Source organism: Pollachius pollachius (genome assembly GCF_949987615.1).
Source record: "Pollachius pollachius genome assembly, chromosome: 4".
Lineage (NCBI taxonomy): Eukaryota > Metazoa > Chordata > Actinopteri > Gadiformes > Gadidae > Pollachius > Pollachius pollachius.
In genome coordinates, this window is record NC_136937.1 from 4,650,376 (window position 1) to 4,670,461 (window position 20,086).

The 20,086-nt window shown below is 47.1% G+C and overlaps 4 protein-coding genes across 7 annotated transcripts in view; 2 read left to right on the plus strand and 2 right to left on the minus strand.

Moving 5' to 3' along the window:
* LOC307075266 (calcium/calmodulin-dependent protein kinase type 1D-like) overlaps nt 1–1,208 on the minus strand; it is a gene marked incomplete at its 5' end in the record, with an annotated part of 48,662 nt that extends 47,454 nt beyond the window's left edge. Inside the window, one exon of the mRNA XM_079735807.1 lies at nt 1,114–1,208. Within this exon, the coding sequence (XP_079591933.1) occupies nt 1,114–1,208 (95 nt within the window). The remainder of the gene's footprint in view (nt 1–1,113) is intronic.
* A 2,891-nt stretch (nt 1,209–4,099) lies between these two features.
* On the minus strand, nt 4,100–12,051 carry cdc123 (cell division cycle 123 homolog). The gene is made up of 13 exons (XM_079735867.1): nt 11,954–12,051; nt 11,134–11,205; nt 10,963–11,026; nt 10,626–10,658; nt 10,276–10,371; nt 9,845–9,951; nt 8,415–8,466; nt 7,902–7,977; nt 7,554–7,676; nt 6,336–6,364; nt 5,839–5,970; nt 5,469–5,606; nt 4,100–4,924 (listed from the first exon to the last, which is right to left on the minus strand). The coding sequence occupies exons 1-13, from the start codon at nt 12,025–12,027 to the stop codon at nt 4,862–4,864; spliced, it is 1,059 nt and encodes a 352-aa protein (XP_079591993.1). The 5' UTR covers nt 12,028–12,051; the 3' UTR covers nt 4,100–4,861.
* A 413-nt stretch (nt 12,052–12,464) lies between these two features.
* On the plus strand, nt 12,465–16,795 carry nudt5 (nudix (nucleoside diphosphate linked moiety X)-type motif 5). 2 transcript variants are annotated; one of them, XR_013811763.1, is made up of 9 exons: nt 12,465–12,532; nt 12,836–12,900; nt 13,303–13,370; nt 13,472–13,524; nt 13,630–13,737; nt 14,659–14,754; nt 15,232–15,333; nt 15,623–15,797; nt 16,163–16,795. XR_013811763.1 is itself a non-coding variant. In XM_079734152.1 (9 exons), the coding sequence occupies exons 2-9, from the start codon at nt 12,844–12,846 to the stop codon at nt 16,270–16,272; spliced, it is 648 nt and encodes a 215-aa protein (XP_079590278.1). In that variant the 5' UTR covers nt 12,465–12,532; nt 12,836–12,843; the 3' UTR covers nt 16,273–16,795. The 2 variants fall into 2 exon arrangements, 1 of the variants encoding a protein (XP_079590278.1); XM_079734152.1 differs by having other exon boundaries at nt 15,744–15,797.
* A 429-nt stretch (nt 16,796–17,224) lies between these two features.
* The window catches only part of fbxo18 (F-box DNA helicase 1), a 51,481-nt gene continuing 48,619 nt past the window's right edge, over nt 17,225–20,086 (plus strand). For 2 of the 3 annotated variants that reach the window (XM_079734486.1, XM_079734488.1), the window contains exons 1-3: nt 17,225–17,482; nt 18,639–18,791; nt 19,174–19,805. In XM_079734486.1, coding sequence (XP_079590612.1) covers nt 17,464–17,482; nt 18,639–18,791; nt 19,174–19,805 — 804 coding nt within the window. In that variant the 5' untranslated portion in view covers nt 17,225–17,463. Of the gene's footprint in view, nt 17,483–18,439; nt 18,531–18,638; nt 18,792–19,173; nt 19,806–20,086 lie in introns of those variants that run through there. The other variant, XM_079734487.1, reaches the window with a different exon arrangement.

Consider the following 20,086-nt stretch of genomic DNA (forward strand, 5'->3'; position numbering starts at 1 on the left):
AACGTTGTGTGTGTGTGTGGGTGTGTGTGTGTGTGCTATAGTTCGGACACAATGTGTATCTGTGTGTGTGTGCGTGCGTGCGTGCATGTGTGTGTGTATTTATGCATGCATATGTGTGCGTTTTTCAGAATATGTGAGAGTATGCGTATGTGTGAGTGTATGTATATGCATGTGCGTGTGTTCGCAATATGAGCAGATTTGCATAAATGACAAATGGCTTTCTGCATGAAAGATTGAGCAAGCGGGGGGAAGCCTCCGAGTGCTTGGCTCCGCACCAGGGACAGACTTTGCCATTTTGTCAAAATGTGCTCAACCCATTGGAGAGGAGGAAGCTTTCCACACACAGACAGCCTTCAATCTCTGGATCTAACACAACCAACACCACACAACACCCCCGCATGTTGCAACTACCCTCTGACAGTTATAGGCTGGAGGTTATGACTATCTTACAGAATGTACGACTATCATACACGGTTGATGAACTCCTCGCTTCTATTCCAAGGAAGCTGACTGGCATGTTCTCATCCGTCTAACTCGGAATTGGCGTTGTCTACACTCTTTAGACTGCACTGATGCGGCTCGAGCACAAAGGTCATCTCCTATTGGACAGGACTCAGCACAGCTGGGCTTCCCGTGGAAAGTGACTGGACCGAATCTTTAATACAATTAACTATCAACCGTCCGGGGCGTTTACAAAAAAATGTGCCAGCATCAGCGTCTTTAAATTATTATTTTTTTTTTTAAATACTCGCTACTCTTCCTCGAAACGACTGACGAGAAAAAAGTTAGTCATCAGCCAATACCACATTATTCGCGTTCACCACATCAAATAACAGCAAACTGGCAGAAACGATATGATAAATGATATGATATTCAAAATGACAGATGATGTTCTGGTCCGGACAAGGCGGGCCGACGGGAGTGAATCCCCGCTAAAGTTCAACCGGGCACAGTTTACAGTTTACCCCCGCTGACATAACGGCCCCTCCGCCGCCCGTCGAGACACCCCAACCGGACAAGCCCCGGCACTTACCCTAACCCTAAAACAACCGGATCAGACCCCCTACTAACCCCAACCCTAACCCAAACAGACCAGAGTAGACCGGTACTCACGTCCCCAGGACCTCTTTAAAGTCGAAGATGCTCTTGATGTCGTCCGCTTGTTTCTTCCACGTCCCTTTCCCGCCGTCTCCGTTCTCACGAGCCATCGCGGCGGCACTCACTGCTCACCCCGGGTGGGCGGGCAGGGGGTACGGGGGTACGGGGAGGGGGGGGGGGGGGGAAGGGGGGGGGGGATACCCGGGCGGACGGAGATGACTCGAGGAGTCTCGCTGGTCCTCGAGACGACGCGGCTCTCCTTTCCCACGGTGCAAGGGGCGCTCACTTCCTGCTCGCGCGCCACGGAAAACGTCGAGCTCCAGATGATAGATCCTCAGTCGGTACACACGGTCAGTCACATACAAACACCTCTCTCACACACAAAAACACCGAGCTGCCACCTTCAACGGCGGCACCTGCGACGACTCGTAACCGGTAACACACACACACACGCGCGCTCTGCCCCCCTCTACCGCGTGCTCAGCCAACGGCGAGCTCGCTCTCTCTCTCGCGCTACGCACGATGGGATTTTAGCCGCTCCTCCCCTCCTCCTCCTCCTCCTAATCATTCCATCAAACGGCGCTACAATACATTGTAGCTCCGGTTGTTATGGCAACGACGGTAGATGCTGGTAGGACGCCGCTCCTCGCGTGCATGCGTGCCGTTCCCGATGCGCGCGTGTAGAGGATGTGGAGGGTGATGGGTGCGCGTGGTTCATCACGGAGTGCTGTCATAAGTGAGTGAGAGACGGGGAGAGGGGAGAGAGAGAGAGAGAGACGGGAGAGAGGGAGCGAGGGAGAGAGGGAGAGATGGGGAGAGGGAGAGAGAGGGAGAGAGGGAGCGAGGGAGAGAGGGAGAGATGGGGAGAGGGGGAGAGAGGGAGAGGGGGAGGAGAGACAGGGCGAGAGGGAGAGAGAGAGAGGTAGAGAGAGAGAGAGGGTGAGAGAAGGAGAGGGTGAGAGTGGGAAAGGGAGAGGGGGGAGAGAGAGAGAGGAGGGGGGGACAGAGAGACAGGGCGAGAGGGAGAGAGAGAGAGGGAGAGACAGAGAGAGAGGGTGAGAGAAGGAGAGGGAGAGAGTGGGAAAGGGAGAGAAGGGGAGAGAGAGAGGGAGAGAGAAGGAGAGGGGGTGAGACGGGGAGAGGGAGGGAGGAGGGAGGTGGTTTTTGTGAGCGCACTTTCGCGGTGGCCGCGGTACTCTGCTTCGCTTCGCACTGCACCAAATATAAAAGACCCTGGCGTTGGATTCAGGGATACACTTTAGATTTAACTCCCCCCATCCCCCTCCCCCTCCCTCCCCCCCAAAACACCTCCAAAACAGATGAGAGAGGGCGCGTCTGGAATCCAAATCCGTTTTAGTCTGATTCGGTTTGTGGTTTGTTTACCCGTGTGTGTGTCATTTGCGAAAATGACGCAACACGTGTGTAGGTCTGTTGCGTTAAATTTGTCTTTTTTGTGTGTGTTTATTTTGCGTGTTGTTGCACAGCGCGCGATCTATTGCTGGTGCACGAGTTCTCTGCTCATGAGTATTCCAGCTGCAAACTACTGCAGGTTCTGTCTTCACAACACACACACACACGCAAGCACACACACACACACACACACACACACACACACACACACACACACACACACACACACACACGCAAACACATGCACACACACAAAAGGCTTTGAGACAGCCCTGGTGTGTACAGGATCCACACACACACACTCTCACACACACACTCTCACAAACACACACCCCCGCGCGCGCACACACACACACACACACACAGACACGCACACACATACATCTCTGAGTCAGCGAATCCCTTCACTTTGCAACACCACCACCCACCCGTCCAACCCCATCCTCCTTTTCCATAACGAATCACCCAAACATCACGGAGCAAAAAGATGTATGACGTGACAGCAGCAGCATGTCTACACGCCGACTCACGTAGGCTGTATCAACAAAATGGGGGAGTGAGAGGTACGATGGAGGAGGAGGGGGTGGGGGAAGCCTCTCAGAAGGGAACCCATCCCGCTGCGCGACTTACACTTTATTTTTGCTGCATTATCCTTCGCTGAAGTCGGCCTGCGGTCACCGGCTCCCTACTGCGGGATTCAGACAGTGCCGTGTGTCCGTGGCAGGCTTTCCGATCGGAATAACGTCAATAGTCGCAGGCTACCGCCAATGTACCGCAAAGTGCAACACTACTTGGTTTTAATAAGTGGTACACTGTGTCACTGAGTTTAATCGATCAACTGTCCGCGCCAATTGAAGCATGTTGCGTCGTTTTGGGAAAACAGCTCCCCCAGGTGGAGGTTGGGGAACGGTGCAAGTGGCCTCCGGTCAAGCTCAACCGATAGCACCCAGCTGCAGCCCCGGCGCTGGAGCCTGTGGTGCGACAACAGGGTATGTGGTGTGGCTGCGGCCATTCCGGGTTTTCGTCTTTTTCGACGTGTTGCAGCCCCTAGTTGCCCAAGCTGAGCTTTTCAACGTTCATTTTTCTTGTTCAATTTCAATAAAATAATTAATTAATAATTAATCTAATAAGAAAAAAAATATAAATATACATGGCTATATATATAGCTATTGCCTCTTATATATATATATGTTTTTAATTAGATCAATTATTAATTTTATTGAAATTTAACTAGAAAAATATTGTTGAAAAAAGATATGGGCCGATTGTGACCGAAACTTTGAAAGAGCCGTAAAAAAACGCATGTGTGTCCATAAAGACACAGTGACCCCCTCAAAGCGCGATCGAAAATGGTGATCCAACTTTTCCACAGAACATTTTAGTTTATCAGGCAGTCAATTCTGCCACATTAGCCCCGACTAGCAGGCAGCTTCCGGCCAGCTTTTAATCGATCAATCCCCTGGAGAAATAAACAGCGCAATAACAAAAACAACGGCGTCTCCACGGTCTCGCTACGGCCCATTTACCCCAGGCACATAATAAGAAATGTTAAAAAAAAAAAGGACAATCAATTCTTAATATTCAAGTTTATTGCAGCAGGGGCAAGTCCGTGTGAGACGAATCAATACAGGTTTTAATAGATGTTGTGGAGGAATCACTCTCGAAACGCCAAAACACATCAGGAAGGGCAGCCCTTGAAACCCCGCCTCCCCGGGGAATACAACCGCCCCTTTATCCACGGTAAATTAACTTGGAATGGTTATCAGAGGCTACCGTACAACTCAAAGCTCAGCCATGAACACTTTTTATTGCCTGAAAGAGCATCCTCTCTACTGTAATCCCTCAGGTTTTAACCGAGTCGCTATGTAACTAGATCAGTATCGCTACACCGGAAATGAAAACCACATTCATGCCACAAAAGCACATGTCTCAATTGCATTCCCAGTGGGGAGAGAGCAAATTTTCCTAACATTTAACGCGGTTAAACGTTGGTTTGAGCTGAAAAACGTGTATCTGCAGTTGCCTTCTTAAAGGACACGTTGAAACCTTCAGCCTTACAGCTGAGGTGGGACTTTACTAACATCCTTACATGTTTGCAAATTGTATGAATAAAAAGGTCAATAAAGTTTAAGTTACACAGGACACAAAACCTCCCACCCAAAAATACATGAAACAAAACAAGGAGAAAACACCAATAAGACTTTTGTAACAGGGAACAGCGAGAGCATGCATGCTAGCGACGCTAGCAGCTAATCATCTGGACTCATTGCAGCCTTATGGGGGGGGGGGGGTTGGCTAGGTTAGCAGTATGGTTAACAAGCTAAGGGATGGCTAGTGTGGGGTTTGGTGCGCGTCACTGTGGCGCCTCTTCGTCCAGCTGCTCCTCCTCTTCGGAAGCCTCCTGTTGGTTCTTCTTCTGCGGAGAGAAGATAGACGCGACATGGCGCTGAAAAGACGCTACCTCTATCGTTATGCTAGCCCCAGTGACGGTTTGCACAGAGGTCGAGCAGCCTCTAGAAAGTCAACACCCGGGAGTTCCCACCCTAGGTGATGGATGGATCCGTTAAAGGGGTGATATTACGCCGCCAGGTGTGAGTGTGATTAGCCGTTACAAGCCGTTTGAAGATCTGCCCGTCGCCGTGCCCTAGAGACATCACAATCGGGCGTGTCCACCTCGATGTACCCTGGATATATCAGTCCACCGGCCTGCCCAGTGGACTGTGGCAAACGGTGCTCGTCTATCCATCGTACATCTAGGTGGACACGCCCACATGCGATGCGTCACTAAAACACAAGTCAGAGGCAGGTTTTCAAAAGACTTGTAACGGCTAATCACACTCACACCTGCTGGCGTAACACCCCCCTTTAACCAGTGGGTGGAGTCCACTGGTATGGGCGTATAGATGGATCAGACACCAATCCACATCACACCTGCTGGGGGAAACGGGGGGGTCTTTTACCAGTTTGAGGAAGTCGATGAGTTTGTAGGCGTCTTCGCCGGTGGTGAGGTCGACAAAGTCCCGTGGGATCCGGTAACTCAGACACGGACTGGGCTGGACCGTCACCTCGCTGGTGGTGTGGCGGAAAGCTGGGCCCTCCTACACACACACACACACACACACACGGACAATGTTAAAACGCACACACACAAAAAAACAATGTCAGAACACAAACACAAAATAACAATGTTAGAACACACACACACACACACATTGCTATTCTGAGGAGAGTTGTTTTTTTAAATGAACAGTGTTTCCAATGATATCATCTCCCTGGGGAGGGACAGGGCCAGGCACAGTCGTGTATTGGCCACTAGTATTCAGTTATCACCTGTTGCTGGGCTTGCTCCCCTTCCTGCTGATTGGCCGAGAGCGGGTTCCCGGATGTAAGCTCCTCCCACGAGAAAAGCAACGAGTCGGTCACCAGGCCGAAGGGGTTGATGTCGATGAGCCACACCCGTCCCTTCAACACACACACACACACACACTCTTGAATATAAGGTGGACTACAGAATAATGCACAATTCATAATTCTCAATTAAGCAGGCGCACTTGATGACCACACTACCCACAATCTTTGCAAGTCCTTTCCCTTTTCTGTTTCGCAGCCTTCCAGTACCATGTCAAAAGTGTCTCAATGTGAAAGCTAAATGCGACACGGATACATTTAAAGCTAGGTACTTGCAGTCACAAAAAAAGACAGAAAGACAACCACTAATGCCGTTTTTTGCATAATCTTTGTATCCAGGGATGCTATCAGAGTCTGCTCCGTGGATGGTAGGACCGGACTATCAGCCTTGAGGTGGTATCGGGGGCTAGATAACTCACCCAGCTGTCTCTGTACACATCCAACACAACTGTGGAAACAAACAAAAGACACAAACAACACTGCGTTAGGAAACCGAAATGTGTCACTTCAAAACGAGTGCATGCTAATGCACTGCAATTAGGCAAGCCTAGGGCTCCTTCTCGTTGCAGCCGCTAAAGCACCCGTTTGTCTGAAAGTACAATAAACGAACCCAAATTTCTCTTTGTGACAGCGTGGCGAAAGTGAGCAATGGCTTTCATATTGAAAGCATTGTTGAGGTGGGTTGGGGGTCGTTTTGGGCCCTGTTACATAACGGCTTTTTGACAAAGTACTCGGGCACTTTGCAGCCTGCTGTATTTTCTGGCTGAGTCACCAGAGACTTAAGAACATGAGTTCATGTGGATGCATTGCAGCCGGCTCGCCATCGATTCACACCATACTTGGCTTGGTTTGTGTGAGAGGCACACGGCAGAGCTGCCACTTGGTCTCATAGGAACTCGATTGGTGGATAGCAGAGCTACATCATCCTTTTACTACTCTCACAAATCAGGCTTTAGATTAACATCTAAAGTCTGATTGCAGACAAGCTCAAGTCTGGGTCAACAGAGTGCTTCATCTTCTTTCGCTTTATCTATTATTATTTTTTCGGCCAATCATGTCGCTGGGGGGGCAGGGATCTGTAGACACACGTTACATGGAATTGGGACATGGAATTGATGTGGATCCACATCAAACATGGTATAGCCGTTCATCTCGGATCCAGAAGAGGACTGAAAACTTAAACAAGAGCATGTTTTCTACCCATTGTTGGCATCCCTCCTTGGCCAACAGCGAACGCAAACTCAGCCAGCACTGGTAAACTACTAAACTTTTCACGTAGCCGGTTAGAGTTAACGTCCTGTTTGGACACCACTTAGAAAAAGGGTCTGAAAAGGTTTAAAACCAAACCTGTGTGGTAAACTGGCCACTGTAGAAATACATTTGTTAAAATAGTCTTCTGAAACCTCCATCTTGCACCCTCAAATGAGTTAATCTTCTGAAAAATATCTCTGTAACAAAACAGGAAACACCGCGTAACTCCGCCCCCTAACACCTACTGGTTTCCTGCCCAGGTGCTGTGCAGTCTCCCCCCAGAAGTTCAGCTTCAGCATAGTCTAACGTCTGATTATCGTTTCATAGATCTACAGGAAGCCTAACCAGACCCTTCACCCCCCCCCCCTTCCCCCCCAGGAACTCACAGTCCTCGTCGGGGAAGTTGTAGCGGATATGCTCCTGGAAGAAGGTCTGGATGGCCTGGCAGACGTTATCCTCCTGCTTGGAGATGTGGTGGTAGTACTGAGTGTAGTCCCTCTGGCAGATCCCTGCGAGGAAGCAGCAGAACACAAAGCCTCTGGATCATCACACGGAGGCGAACAAGAATCCCAAGTTTGTGAAAATGTGTGCATTTGTAATTCGCCACTTTCTTTCCAGGAAGAAATTCGACCAAAAGTACACCATCTTAAATACTGTCGTTTTACCATCAGTGTTAATTGAACTGCAAACCGAGAAGCAAGGCTCCCCCAAAAAAAATTTCTCATGAGGTTTACCGATAAGTTTGTTTTCTTTGACGAAGCAGCGGAACTCTCCCCCGGGAATGAGTTCGCTCCACTTCCTCAGTACCAGCTGGGACCCGAGACAGAAAGAGATGACTCAAAAGGTACTGGGTTAGATTCCCAATAATTCACATTCAGGGCATTAGTCCGCTGCTTTTGTCCAAAGCAACCATGCAAGGCGACTGCCAGCTTGTCGGGACCAGTTAGGGTGAGGTAACCTTTGAGCTTTAAGGGGTTTAACTTTGAGATACTGCCACTATTGCATTCGGTACCTGTTTCGTAACTGTGATTCACCGCTAGCTGCTTTGGACAAAAGTTTCTAAATTATTGCATATGCAAGTTCTTGTATGTGTTAAAGGTTTTCGTTAAAATATAGTTAGTAATCTGCTGACATCACAAGGAAATGGTAACTTCTACATTAATGTACTTTGTACTAGTGGCACTAATCTTTGCTGGGGCAGCTTTACGTTTGAGTGGTTCCACAGATGAATCCTAGATGTGGAATACCTCATAGTTGATGACTGGATCCGGGGAATCTTGGTCACTGCAATGCAGGAATCTGCCGAATAAGGAAATGTTAGCGAGCAGACACACAGTGGTGTGTCCTTAAATCTTATTTTCATGAATTAAAAACCGTACTACACATCTCAAAAGGATCACAAGAATAGATCGACTTCATAAAACAAAGCTCTCATTTTACATTCACCCATGGGGCTTTGCCAACCTAAATTATTTGTAAGCACTCGCTCTTAACGCGAGAACCATTGCACATTAACATCAACCAGGTGACAAACACATTACTCTCAGGCATGGCCCGCAGCAGATGTTTGTGCGCTGCAGTCGACGTGATTAATGGAGTTCAGCCCAGACGGAAGTTAGCTCCAGACAGCCCCGATGTAATCAGTGGAGGGCGAGGAGTCATGAGTCTGCCACCGGGGGATATTTTTTAACCACACTACAGGCACACAGTGAGGGGGGAAGGGGGGGGGGGGGGGGGGGGCTGGAGGGAGAGTGAGGGAGTGAGGGAGGGTGACCGAGTGAGGGAGAGAGCGCAGCAGAGAAGGAGGGCAGCATGGAGGAAGAATAGGAGGGAGACAGGGGAGGAGGGAGAGAGGGAGTGAGGGTGAACGAGTGAAACATGTATGAGTGAGTGAGGGAGGGCGGGACGGAAGGAGGGTGAGATGGAGGGAGGGTGAGATGGAGAGAGGGAGGGAGGTTGCGCTGGTTGGAGGGGGAGTGTGAGTGAGTTAGGAAGGGAGGGAGAGAGTGAGGGGGGAGGGAGAGAGGGAGGGAGGGAGGGAGGGGAGGGAGGGAGGGGAGGGAGGGAGGGGGGAGGGAGAGAGGGAGGGAGGGAGGGAGGGAGGGGGAGGGAGAGAGGGAGGGAGGGGAGGGAGGGAGGGAGAGAGTGAGGGGGAAGGGAGAGAGGGAGGGAGGGGAGGGAGGGAGGGAGAGAGTGAGGGGGGAGGGAGAGAGGGAGGGAGGGAGGGAGGGAGGGAGGGAGGGGAGGGAGGGCAGCATGGAGGGAGAAAAGTAGGGAGAGAGGGAGGGAAGGAGGGCAGCAGAGATGGAGGGAGGACAGGAGGGAGGGAGGGAGGGAGGGAGCTCAAGCTCTGATCTGATCTGAGCTCTCAACAGGTGTTTATCGTTTCCTGTCACCTCATCTAAATGCAAAGCCATTTTGTTTGTGTGGTGGCTGTCATGTCCCAAAACATTGTTTAAGATTGAAATGCAAGATTAATGTACTGTGTATAATGCATTTTAATTTCCAGGTACAACATAATCTATATTAGACAAGGCAGGATGTTTTGGCATCAATATACAGTAAAAAGAAAATAAGTCATTTCCGCACCAGAGTGAACTACAAAACAACCACAATAAATGGTGTGCTTATGCGAACGCACAGAGTGATGTTAATGTGTCAAAAAGAGGTCGCTTACGGCTGCGTGAGGTCGTGGGTGATGAAGTCCGAACTCTTGAAGAGCAGAAATACGTCACTCAAACTCTGACACTGCAGGGAGCTGTTCAGGGCGATCCAGTTAGCATCCTGCACGGGGGAGCATGCGCACACTTTGTTAACGCTTAGTTGAAACGAAAACATGAATGGATGAAATTCAATCAGTGATGGTAATCATACACTTAAAAAATAGTACTTATCATTGTGTAGCATCTTATCCTAGCTATCTTTGTTGTGTACGGGGAATGGGTTAACCTAGCGGTGGTTAGTGCTTGGCACTTGGTTCTATGAACATCCTTACTGTACCGACAGCGATGTATTGTTGTTTCTCTCATTTGACAATTGTACTTATTGTAAGACGCTTTGGATAAAAGCGTCTGATTAATGCCCTAAATGTAAATGTAATCTGTTTACCCGAGGAGCGCTCCAGTTGAGTTTAGGAAAGACTCGCCCACCCAAGGTGTTGATGGCCTCTAGAACTTTAGAGGTGAACTCTGGAAACTCTGGAGCCTGGCAAGAGAAGATGCAACATGTTTAAGGTGTTAATCTTTTTCAAGAATGTTTTCAACACATGACCTATTTCCCTTATCCCCCCTTCCATCTTTTTACTCATAAACGTTCTGTATTTTGTGTTCACTCTGTAAAGCTTCTTTGAGTATTTATAAAAGCGCTATATAAAAGGTTTTATTATTATCAAAAACATTACGCTATCACATACACACTATTTTAACCAAACAGGTTTCTCTGACACTTAAAATACTCACTGTGACAGTAGCAGTTGTCTCGTCATCTGACCACTAGGGGCAGAGAGGAGAGGGAACACTGGGTTAGCAGCACAAATGCTCAATTATTTAAAATATCAATCCCAGACAGGAAATTCATAAGACATCAGATGCAATAAAATGCAATGAAAATACACAGGGTAAAAAAATACCATGTTCAATTATATCCAGAAGGAAATATAGCGATTATATTCCTCCCTAGGATAAACAAAAGTACAATTGCATTTTGCAGACCGGGGCGGAAACATCATGTAATCTGAATAATCATAACAAACAAAATAAGGTCCCTTAAAGACAGCCATCAAGTAGCTGCTAATACCTGGATATCTTCTTCCTCATCGGAGTCGCTGTTGGTTGTGTGTCTTTGTTCTGTGTTGTGATCACTGTAAAAAAAAAAAAATCAATTGTTGTTATTATCACATTTTAATACAACATGCCTGTTATATGAATTTGTGTGTTAAAAAACTGCAGGGATTGAATGTGGGTTCACCTCCCAGAGACTACCAGTGTACCATCGTCCAGTAGATAATCTATTACATTCTGAGGCAGTGGAAGAATCAAGCTGAGAGAAAAGAGGGACAAAAAATGTTCAATAATTTGGCAGTGCGAGGTGTGCCATGACACTTCATTACTAGGAATCTGTGCACTACATCCGTAGTATGTGCGGATAAAAAAAAAAAAATATATATATATATATATATATATATATAAAATCCTGCTGCTTTGTCGAATATAGATCTTGTTATACCAAAAAACAACAACATGAATTACACACAGTACATACATCTTGCAATCCAATCTTAAACAATGCTTTCGGCCAGTTCATTTGGCAGTGGGAGGTGTGTCATGACGTTTCATTACTATGCACATGTGCGCTACATCAGTAGTACCGGGATGTGCGGATATCTATTGACGTCACTTATCTCATCTATTGACTAAAGCAATAATAGTAACAATAATAATAGTCCAATAATAGTAACAGTAGGGACAACTATGCTGTCAAAAATCGATCATTCCTAACCATCTCTACATCGCTCCATCGTTCATTGTTAGGAAAAAGGCACAGCAAGTCCCCGAATGATTTGATACACTATGTAATGGGTTATATAAGACTGTATTTCAATATTTTAACCATTTCCTTTGGTTTTAGCACCACCAGTAACGTCAACGTCACTGATGGAGAATAGCTCCCTGAGCGTCTGATTCACCCTCACGTCTCCGTCCCCATAACATCATCCTCTCCATGAAAACATCATCCCCATGACAACATCATCTTCATCACTTCACCTGATACGTGTCGGGGTATGTACCTTTTAATCGTATGCTTCTTAAATATCGGGTACCAGACCGAAAACTGACAGTTGACGACTTGCTCCTTCTTCATGCTGCAACTACTTGGCCGGAAGTGGTTCCCCTCGGTAAATATGTGCCTCGTCGCATCGACGCTCCGCTTCCTGTTCTGTTTCACAGAGTAAACAAAACTTCCAAACTCTGTATGTGCTTTATCATTATTAACATTAGCGTTCATATATATTTTATATGTTTTAATTATCATAATATTACAACAAAGAATATCAACAAATTGACACCCTCGTCTTGTTAATATTTTAATGCATTTATTTATTTACTGTTCTTTATTTGTATTGTATTTTTTGTAATCTTGAGCAGAGGAATTGTGACCAACAATTCCCCTCTGGAATATGGGATAATGATATGGAATCTCCCTGGAGGGGGATGCTGTTCCCTGCCAGGAGGCGGCTCTAGGCTGGAGGGGGACCTTGTTTAATAGGTCCATGAGGGGGACGCTATTCCCTGTGACACCGGGAGGCGGGTCTAGGTAGCACGGTGACTTGTGACTTCACTTCATTAGAAAACTGTTCATTCTTCACGTGAGTAAAGTTTCTGCTCTTGTACCCTTCCCTACTTACACGTTTTGGTTTGTCCCACTAGTCTCCAGACTCAACACATCTCCTTATTGTGCACACAAACAGGAAATTAGATGTGAAGATGTTTGAATCTTTAAGATTTGGCCAGTTGCTGCATAAATAATGATGGGGATTGGGCTTGATGCGACACTGTTTGTTCATCCATTGAGAAATTGCATCATGGTATTTGCATGAACATATCATGTCGAAAAAGGTCGCATGAAATGCTATAGTCCCTTTGTAACAATGTGATCCAAACACGTACAGACACCAACATGAGCGGCTTCAAGCATCCCAACGCTACCACCACCCCGCATGTTGTGAAGGAAGAGGTAATTTCAGCTGTACTATACAATGTCATCAGTATGTATTCAATAGCATGTGTGCAGCTGTACTGTACACTGTGATCAGTATGTATGAGTTTGTGTTCAATAACATAAGGTAATGTTTTGTACTGTACAATGTGATCAGTATGTATTCAATAATCGGTCATCTGTGCTGCTTGTGTATCGCTGTGCTGTCATGTCATGTGTAATTTGTACCTGTTAACCTGTATGTCCTAAATGTTTTGAGGAGCCTTCCCATGGACGCAAAATGAATTTCAGTGCCCTACTGACAAATAAAGTAGTATTGTATCGTAATGTTCTGAACTGTAAAATGTGATCATCAGTATGTATCCAATAGCATAATATCTGCCATACATGACTCTTTATTGTGTCATTTGCATCATGTAGGCCATGGCCGAAGGGAAATGGGTCAAACTTGACAAGACCACGTACGTGGACCCCGCTGGAAACACAAGGTAGTGTTTGTGCTCTCATTCTAATGGCTTTAACATAATATCCATTAGTGTAAATGTCCTCTTTGACACGCTTAACACGTTTATGTCTTAATTTCTTCCAGAACCTGGGAAAGTGTCAAAAGGACAACCAGACCACTCAACACAGAGGCAGATGGTAAGGCTGAACCCAGTCTTTTAATTTAATTCCCCTCCCAGTGTGGTCCACTGGGGCGTGTTTCCCTTGTTTCACATAGCCTCACCACCACTTCTCTCCTTGTAGGTGTTGGGATAATTGCAATTCTGAAAAGGACCCTCCACAAAGACTGCCTTGTCATGGTAAAACAGTTTCGCCCACCACTGGGATGCTGTTCCCTGGAATTCCCCGCAGGTAGGACTGGCTCCAGCTGTGACCAGATTAACATCTTTGTTGGATCTGAGGGCCATTTGTTTGCCCACAGTATAGCTTCTAAATGACCACTTCACAATCATCAGTTCACACTAGGGCCACCAAAGATAAGAATGTCTAAATGATTTATTTCAACACCTTTCATCGTTTTTATTTAGTTTCCACCGTCTAGGGAAGATGATAAAGAAAAACGCATGACCTGCTCTAATGATGTAGCTTGTTGGATTGAATTGAATCACTGTGGTACTTTTTCTGACGCTGTCCATGCCTCCTGTTCTTTGTCTGTTTGGTTTGGAGTTGTCTTGTGCCAAACCAGGTTATTTATTCAACATATTTCAGGTTATGAACCTCGTTTTTTTGTGATGTAATACTCTGTCTTGAAGCTAGAAACATCCAGCTTCTGTGGCTGTCAAACCCTATAGTAAGCCAATACAATAATTGTATTCGGGCTGGTCGATAGGCAGACAGACAGGCCTTACCTGTCTTGTATGCCTACCTACCGGTCTGTCTGTCTGCCTACCTACCGGTCTGTCTGTCTGCCTACCTACCGGTCTGTCTGCCTACCTACCTACCTGTCTGTCCGCCTAATTGTTTGTCTGTCTGCCTACCTATCTTTCTTCCTATTTACCTGACCGTCTGTCTACCTTACCTGTCTGTCTGCACTCAAAGAGCACAACTGGATTCTCCCACAATGCTAGGCCGACCTATCACAGAAGCTAGCGCGCTAGTCTTGTGTTTTGGGGGCGGGGCTTCGGAGGGAGGCGAGACGAGAGGGCTGGGATTGGCTAACTGCCGGGATTCTCCACATTGCCAGCCCCTGGCTCACGTTGTGCACAGGCCGCTGTGTGCTAGTGCGGACGGGACCGGGGGACGATGCCTCATCTGGTGTATTTCCCTCCCCAGGGCTGATCGACCAGGGGGAGGGGGCGCAGGAAGCGGCGGTACGGGAGCTGAAGGAGGAGACGGGTTACATGGGGGAGGTGGTGGGAGTCACACCAGGTGAGGAGGTCTCCTTGGATGGGCTAGTGCTAGCGGGCTAGCGTTGACCTGGTATTGTTGACATGCTAGTGGTGATCAGCATGGGGTGCCAAGATGCCTTGGCACTAGGAGTAGTGTGCTCTTGGATACAAATGTTCCATCATAAAACATTGTCGTAACATAACCTTTTTGTAGCGTTTTATTTTGAACACAACCCCTCTACTTTTTATTGAGTAATTCAAGGTTCTTTGTTCACCAGTTTCACCTTGAACAGAAAGTACATCCTCCACACACAAGTACACACACGGATCACTTTCTTGACGATGTTTAGTTTGAAGCGTGACAGGTTTTATTTTTCCAAATGCCTTAACTGAATATGTTACATTGTTGGTCAGACCACACACTAAACATGCTGTTCCTCCAAGACGAATATGATGATGGTATGGATTGAGGCTCTCCTGCTCTTGTTGATTGGTGTGTCTGTCGTCTTGTCATCAGTGACCTGTCTGGATCCTGGCTTGTCCAACTGCACCACCAACATCGTCACGGTGATAATCAACGGAGACGACGGCGAGAACATCCACCCCAAACAGCAGCTGGGTGAGCACTCACTCACTCACTCACTCACTCACTCACTCACTCACTCACTCACTCACTCACTCACTCACTCACTCACTCACTCACTCACTCAATCACAATATGCTTCTCACACACAGCAGCTGGGGCAGCAATCACTCACTCATTCACAATAAGCTAATAAGCTTTTATTCAGACACTCACTCGTGTACCATCTTTTTTTTATTACTTTTTCATTTTACTGTGAATTTAGTCATTGTGGTTTTATTGTCATCTAACTTGTCCCCTGTTGTTTCTCCCCTTCCTTCCGCAGGTGATGGAGGTAATGAAATAAAACACATTCAGTTTGAAAATGATTGCCTTAATAATGAAATTTGCATGCCAACTTTTTTTATACCGTGCTAAATCATCACAGAAAACGTCTTTCCCTCCAGAATTCGTCGAAGTCATCCTCGTGCCTCTGGCTGAGTTCCAGACCAAAATAGATGGTTTGTTTTTAACATGAAACCTATAACATATTTTTACACATAGCCGAGGTGTGTGTGTGTGTGTGTGTGTGTGCGTGCCCGCGCACGCATGTGTGTGTGGGGGACGGCAGTAGCTCAGGAGGTAGAGCGGAACCGGACGGTTGCTGGTTCGATCCCCGGCTCCTCCTAGCTGAGTGTGGAGGTGTCCCTGAGCGAGACACCTCTCACCATGACTGCTCCCGACGAGCTGGCTGTCGCCCTGCGTGGTTGACTCCGCCGTCGTTGTGTGAACATGTGTATGAACTGTTGTACAGTAAGTCGCTTTGGATAAAAGCGTCCGCAAAATCCCCTCAATGTAAATGTAAATGTACTTCCCCCTTGTGCAGAGATGCTGAAGAAGGAGAAAATCGTGGTGGATACTAAGGTTTACCTGTACGCCATGGGGATGGTGCAGGCCTTCTTCAAGCCCAACGAGCTGCCAGTACTCAAGCAGTGAGGTAACGAGTAGACGAACGAGTTTCGAGGAGACGAGGCTATAGGAAGAGCGAGAGAGAGATTGTTGCAGCCTTTCGGGGATACGCAATCCATGGATCCCTCGGTCAACATTGGAGCACTAGTCGATTAGGTAACTCGTTTGAAGTGCTCAGGGTGTAGGTTTTTAAAACTGTTCATCGGTTGTCGTTGTTATAGTCGCTAATATTAAAGTATTGCTGTGCACCTTATGTCATTAATAATGTCCCCTGCCGTTTTTATAACCCGAACTGCTACCCCCCTACAACTGTATAATTACATACGGAAATGACTCATCCAACATTCCTAACTCTCTAATGTACTGTTTTGCCATTTAAGCTATTCTTTAATTATCTGTGTTTGCTATATGGAAATAACAGTGTGTGCCTTAATTGATGTGGTTTTGCAGCCCAATCCAATTTTGCACTTGGTGAATTTTAAATGTAGGAAATGTGGTGTTAGATTGATGAAATTGATATACCTGAATTGCATTGAAATAAAAACATACTACCAACTGCTCAAAGTTGTTCCATTTTATTACTTCTTCGTCATTCAGAGTTTCACTCAAATATTTTGAGGGATTTGGTAGGACTGTCAATAAGCGTTTATTATGAAGTCTTCTTTCCAAGAGCAGAATGACTTTATTATCATTGTATAAAAGCCAGCATTGGCTTTTATATACCTAAACTATAGGTTTTAGTCTAGGTATATAATTTTTTCTAGTCTGTTTTTCTAGTTTTGTATTGTGTAATTGTAATTAAATTACATTTTCCAGATGTAAAGAAACAATAGTTGAGGCCAGGGGCTAAAAAAAAATCAAAAAAAAATAATGAAAAGTATTTATCCAGTGTACCGAGGAGGGCGCCAGAGTCTTCGCGTTCTCAGTCAGCGACCGTCGAACAAGAACTCCCATCGCGAGATTTGCGACCCGTATTTGAACAAACAACTTTGGAGCTCAATCAATATAGATAGTGAGCGTTGTGCTACCTTTGAATTTCTAAAACACCTGTTGAACCCTGGTGGGGGACAATGATGTCGAACAACCATGGTATCAATATAGCAACACACAGAATTATGGAGTTAAAGCGGTGCCATAGTGCTGCCTGCTGAAGGCTTATTCGCTTTCACTTGAGAACCATGTTGATTTGTTGACAACATTCACTCCCACCCAGCCAGGATGGAGCTGGCCAGGACAGGTGAGCCGTGCTGGCTGAAAGTCACGGAATACTTACACTGCTATGTCACTACTAAGACTAGGGGCCACTACGAATTCTCTTCTTTATATAGGAAATTTCCTTTCTTATGGAGATGAGCCGGAAGTGCTTGGAGGAAAGGTGGTTCGAATTATAAAAATGCTTAGGAAAGGAGCCTCGATGCTTCCTTTAACCCTCTTTTAGCATAGTTTACTCCTAAGCAAACTTTGCGAAAGGAAAGGAGATATTGGTGTTCCATCGTCCTTTACGGCGGCAATATTTAAAGCAACATGCCACCGACGAAGTTTACCGACTCTACGCGAAGTGGCATGAGAGACGCGGTGAAGAAGAGAAGAAAATACAATTGATAATAATGGATACCCATTCCAGAAATATATTATTTGAATCGAAATGAAAATGCATTGCTGGTTATTAAGCATACAATATACACCGTAAGAAAACAAAATGCCGACTTCACATTTAAGAAAGACTACTGGGGGCAGTTAATTTCAACATCAACATAAGTTGAGCCTCTTTTTTTTCACATGTGAATTGGGTTTTCAACTGGCCTAAAATATTTTCGTTGGCCAAGTTCGACCTAAGTGATTCTCACGGTTAGCGACAACCTGATTGAAATCAATACGACAAGAACGCTTGGATCAAAAGACCGCTTGTTGTAGACCAACTTCGGAAAACTGTAGTTCCACTGTAGAGACGCTAGAGGTCAGCAATACTCCACGTGGCGCAATGACGTCGGTTAGGAAAAGTGGAGTCGAATTCATTTTAAGCAGCGCTGTCTTTTCCTATGTTCGAAAGGACGCACCTTTTCATCTCTCCTTGACCCGATGACGTTTTCCACAAAGGTTAAGTAAAGGAGGCATAAAGGTTAGGAGATTCGACTATTCGTAGAGGCCCCGGGACTACTACACAGTAGAAGTCCTAAAGAACTGTCCCTTGAGGGCTGTCGTACATAACACATCATTGGTTGGTTATCCAACGTTAATCATAAAGTAAACTTCCGGAGCGGGCGTGTTTATAACCTCCAATGAAGGTAAACAATAAAGGATGATCAATACTAACAAGTCAGCAGGGAGACCTTGCCCTCTGTCTAGCTCCTCCCCCTGATACCTTTCCTTCAATCCTTTCCGTCCACCTCCAGGGAAGGCGAAGAGGATCCACCTGAACGCAGAGGACTGCGATGAGCTGGGCCGAGGGCCAGACGGCACCTGTGTCCTCAGCCAGACCAGGCCTCTGCCCAGCACACCGAACAGGCGGCTGCACCCGAGGACGCCCATCAAGAAACGGAAGCTTGGTACTCTTTCATCAATGTTACCTCCTTTCTACTTCCATATGGCTGTGATGTTCACCTAGACTCTGGATATGGTCCCCCTTACCCCCGCACCAATCTTACGCACTTACTGTATGTTGTACGTCCTTGCACTTAAAAATAGTACTAAGCATCGTGTCGCGTCTTATACTAGCTAGCTGTGTTATATAAGGGGAAGGGGTTAACCTAGCGATTATCAGTGCTTGGCACCTGTCTCTAGGAACATCCATTATTGTACCGACAGCAATATATTGTTCTGACAAATGAACTTATTGTAAGTCGCTTTGGATATATGCATCTGCCAAATGCCCTGAATTTCAATGTAATGAATTCCGCACCTTCCCTCTGTGCTCTCTATGTCGGACAGAGAGTCCTTCCAAGCAGCAGAGGAGCATGAATGACTTCTACCAGGTGACGGGGGTGGTCAGTTCCAGCCCCCAGAAGGGGTCCCAGCAGCCCAGCTCCTCCCGGCCCGCGACGGGACGCGACGGAGGGGGGACCACCCCACCTCCTCCAGCGGGGTCCAGGGCGGAGCCAGGGAGGAGTGGAGACCCCGGGGACGAAGACGACGACGACGACGACGACGACGACGACGTTAGCCTACTGGCCGCTCTGGCTGAGGAACATCCTGAGACGGAGCAGGAGGAAGAGGAGGAGATGGACCATCTGGAGGGAATCACGTCGGAAATGTTCGACGACACTTTGTTCGAGTGCGCCGCCGCCAGAGACTCGACCAATCAGAAAGCAGGGGGGAGGGATCTAGGGGACGAGGGGAAGGAATGGGAAGAGGAGGAGGAGGAGGAGGTGGAGCCGCTTCCCGACGCCCACTATGGGCTCCTGGGGAGCAGCAACAGGAGCCTCCAGGAGCCGCAGGGTCACATGGAGGACCTCCCCGAGGAGGTGGTCCGACAGATCCTGCTGCTGCTGCCCGCCCAGGACCTGTACCGCCGCATCGTGCTGGTCTGCCACGCCTGGAGGACCATCGTCCAGGACCCCAAGGTCAGGCCGCCGCCGCCGCCGCGGACCACCCTGTTGACATTAACATGTAGAGTACCACGGTTACGTTAACATGTATTCTGTTAGCAGACTACCACGACTAACATGTCGTCTGTTAGCAGACTACCACGACTAGCATGTCGTCTGTTAGCAGTCTACCGGGGTTACATTAACATGTCGTCTGTTGGCAGTCTACCGGGGTTACATTAACATGTCGTCTGTTGGCAGTCTACCACGGTTACATTAACATGTCGTCTGTTGGCAGTCTACCGGGGTTACATTAA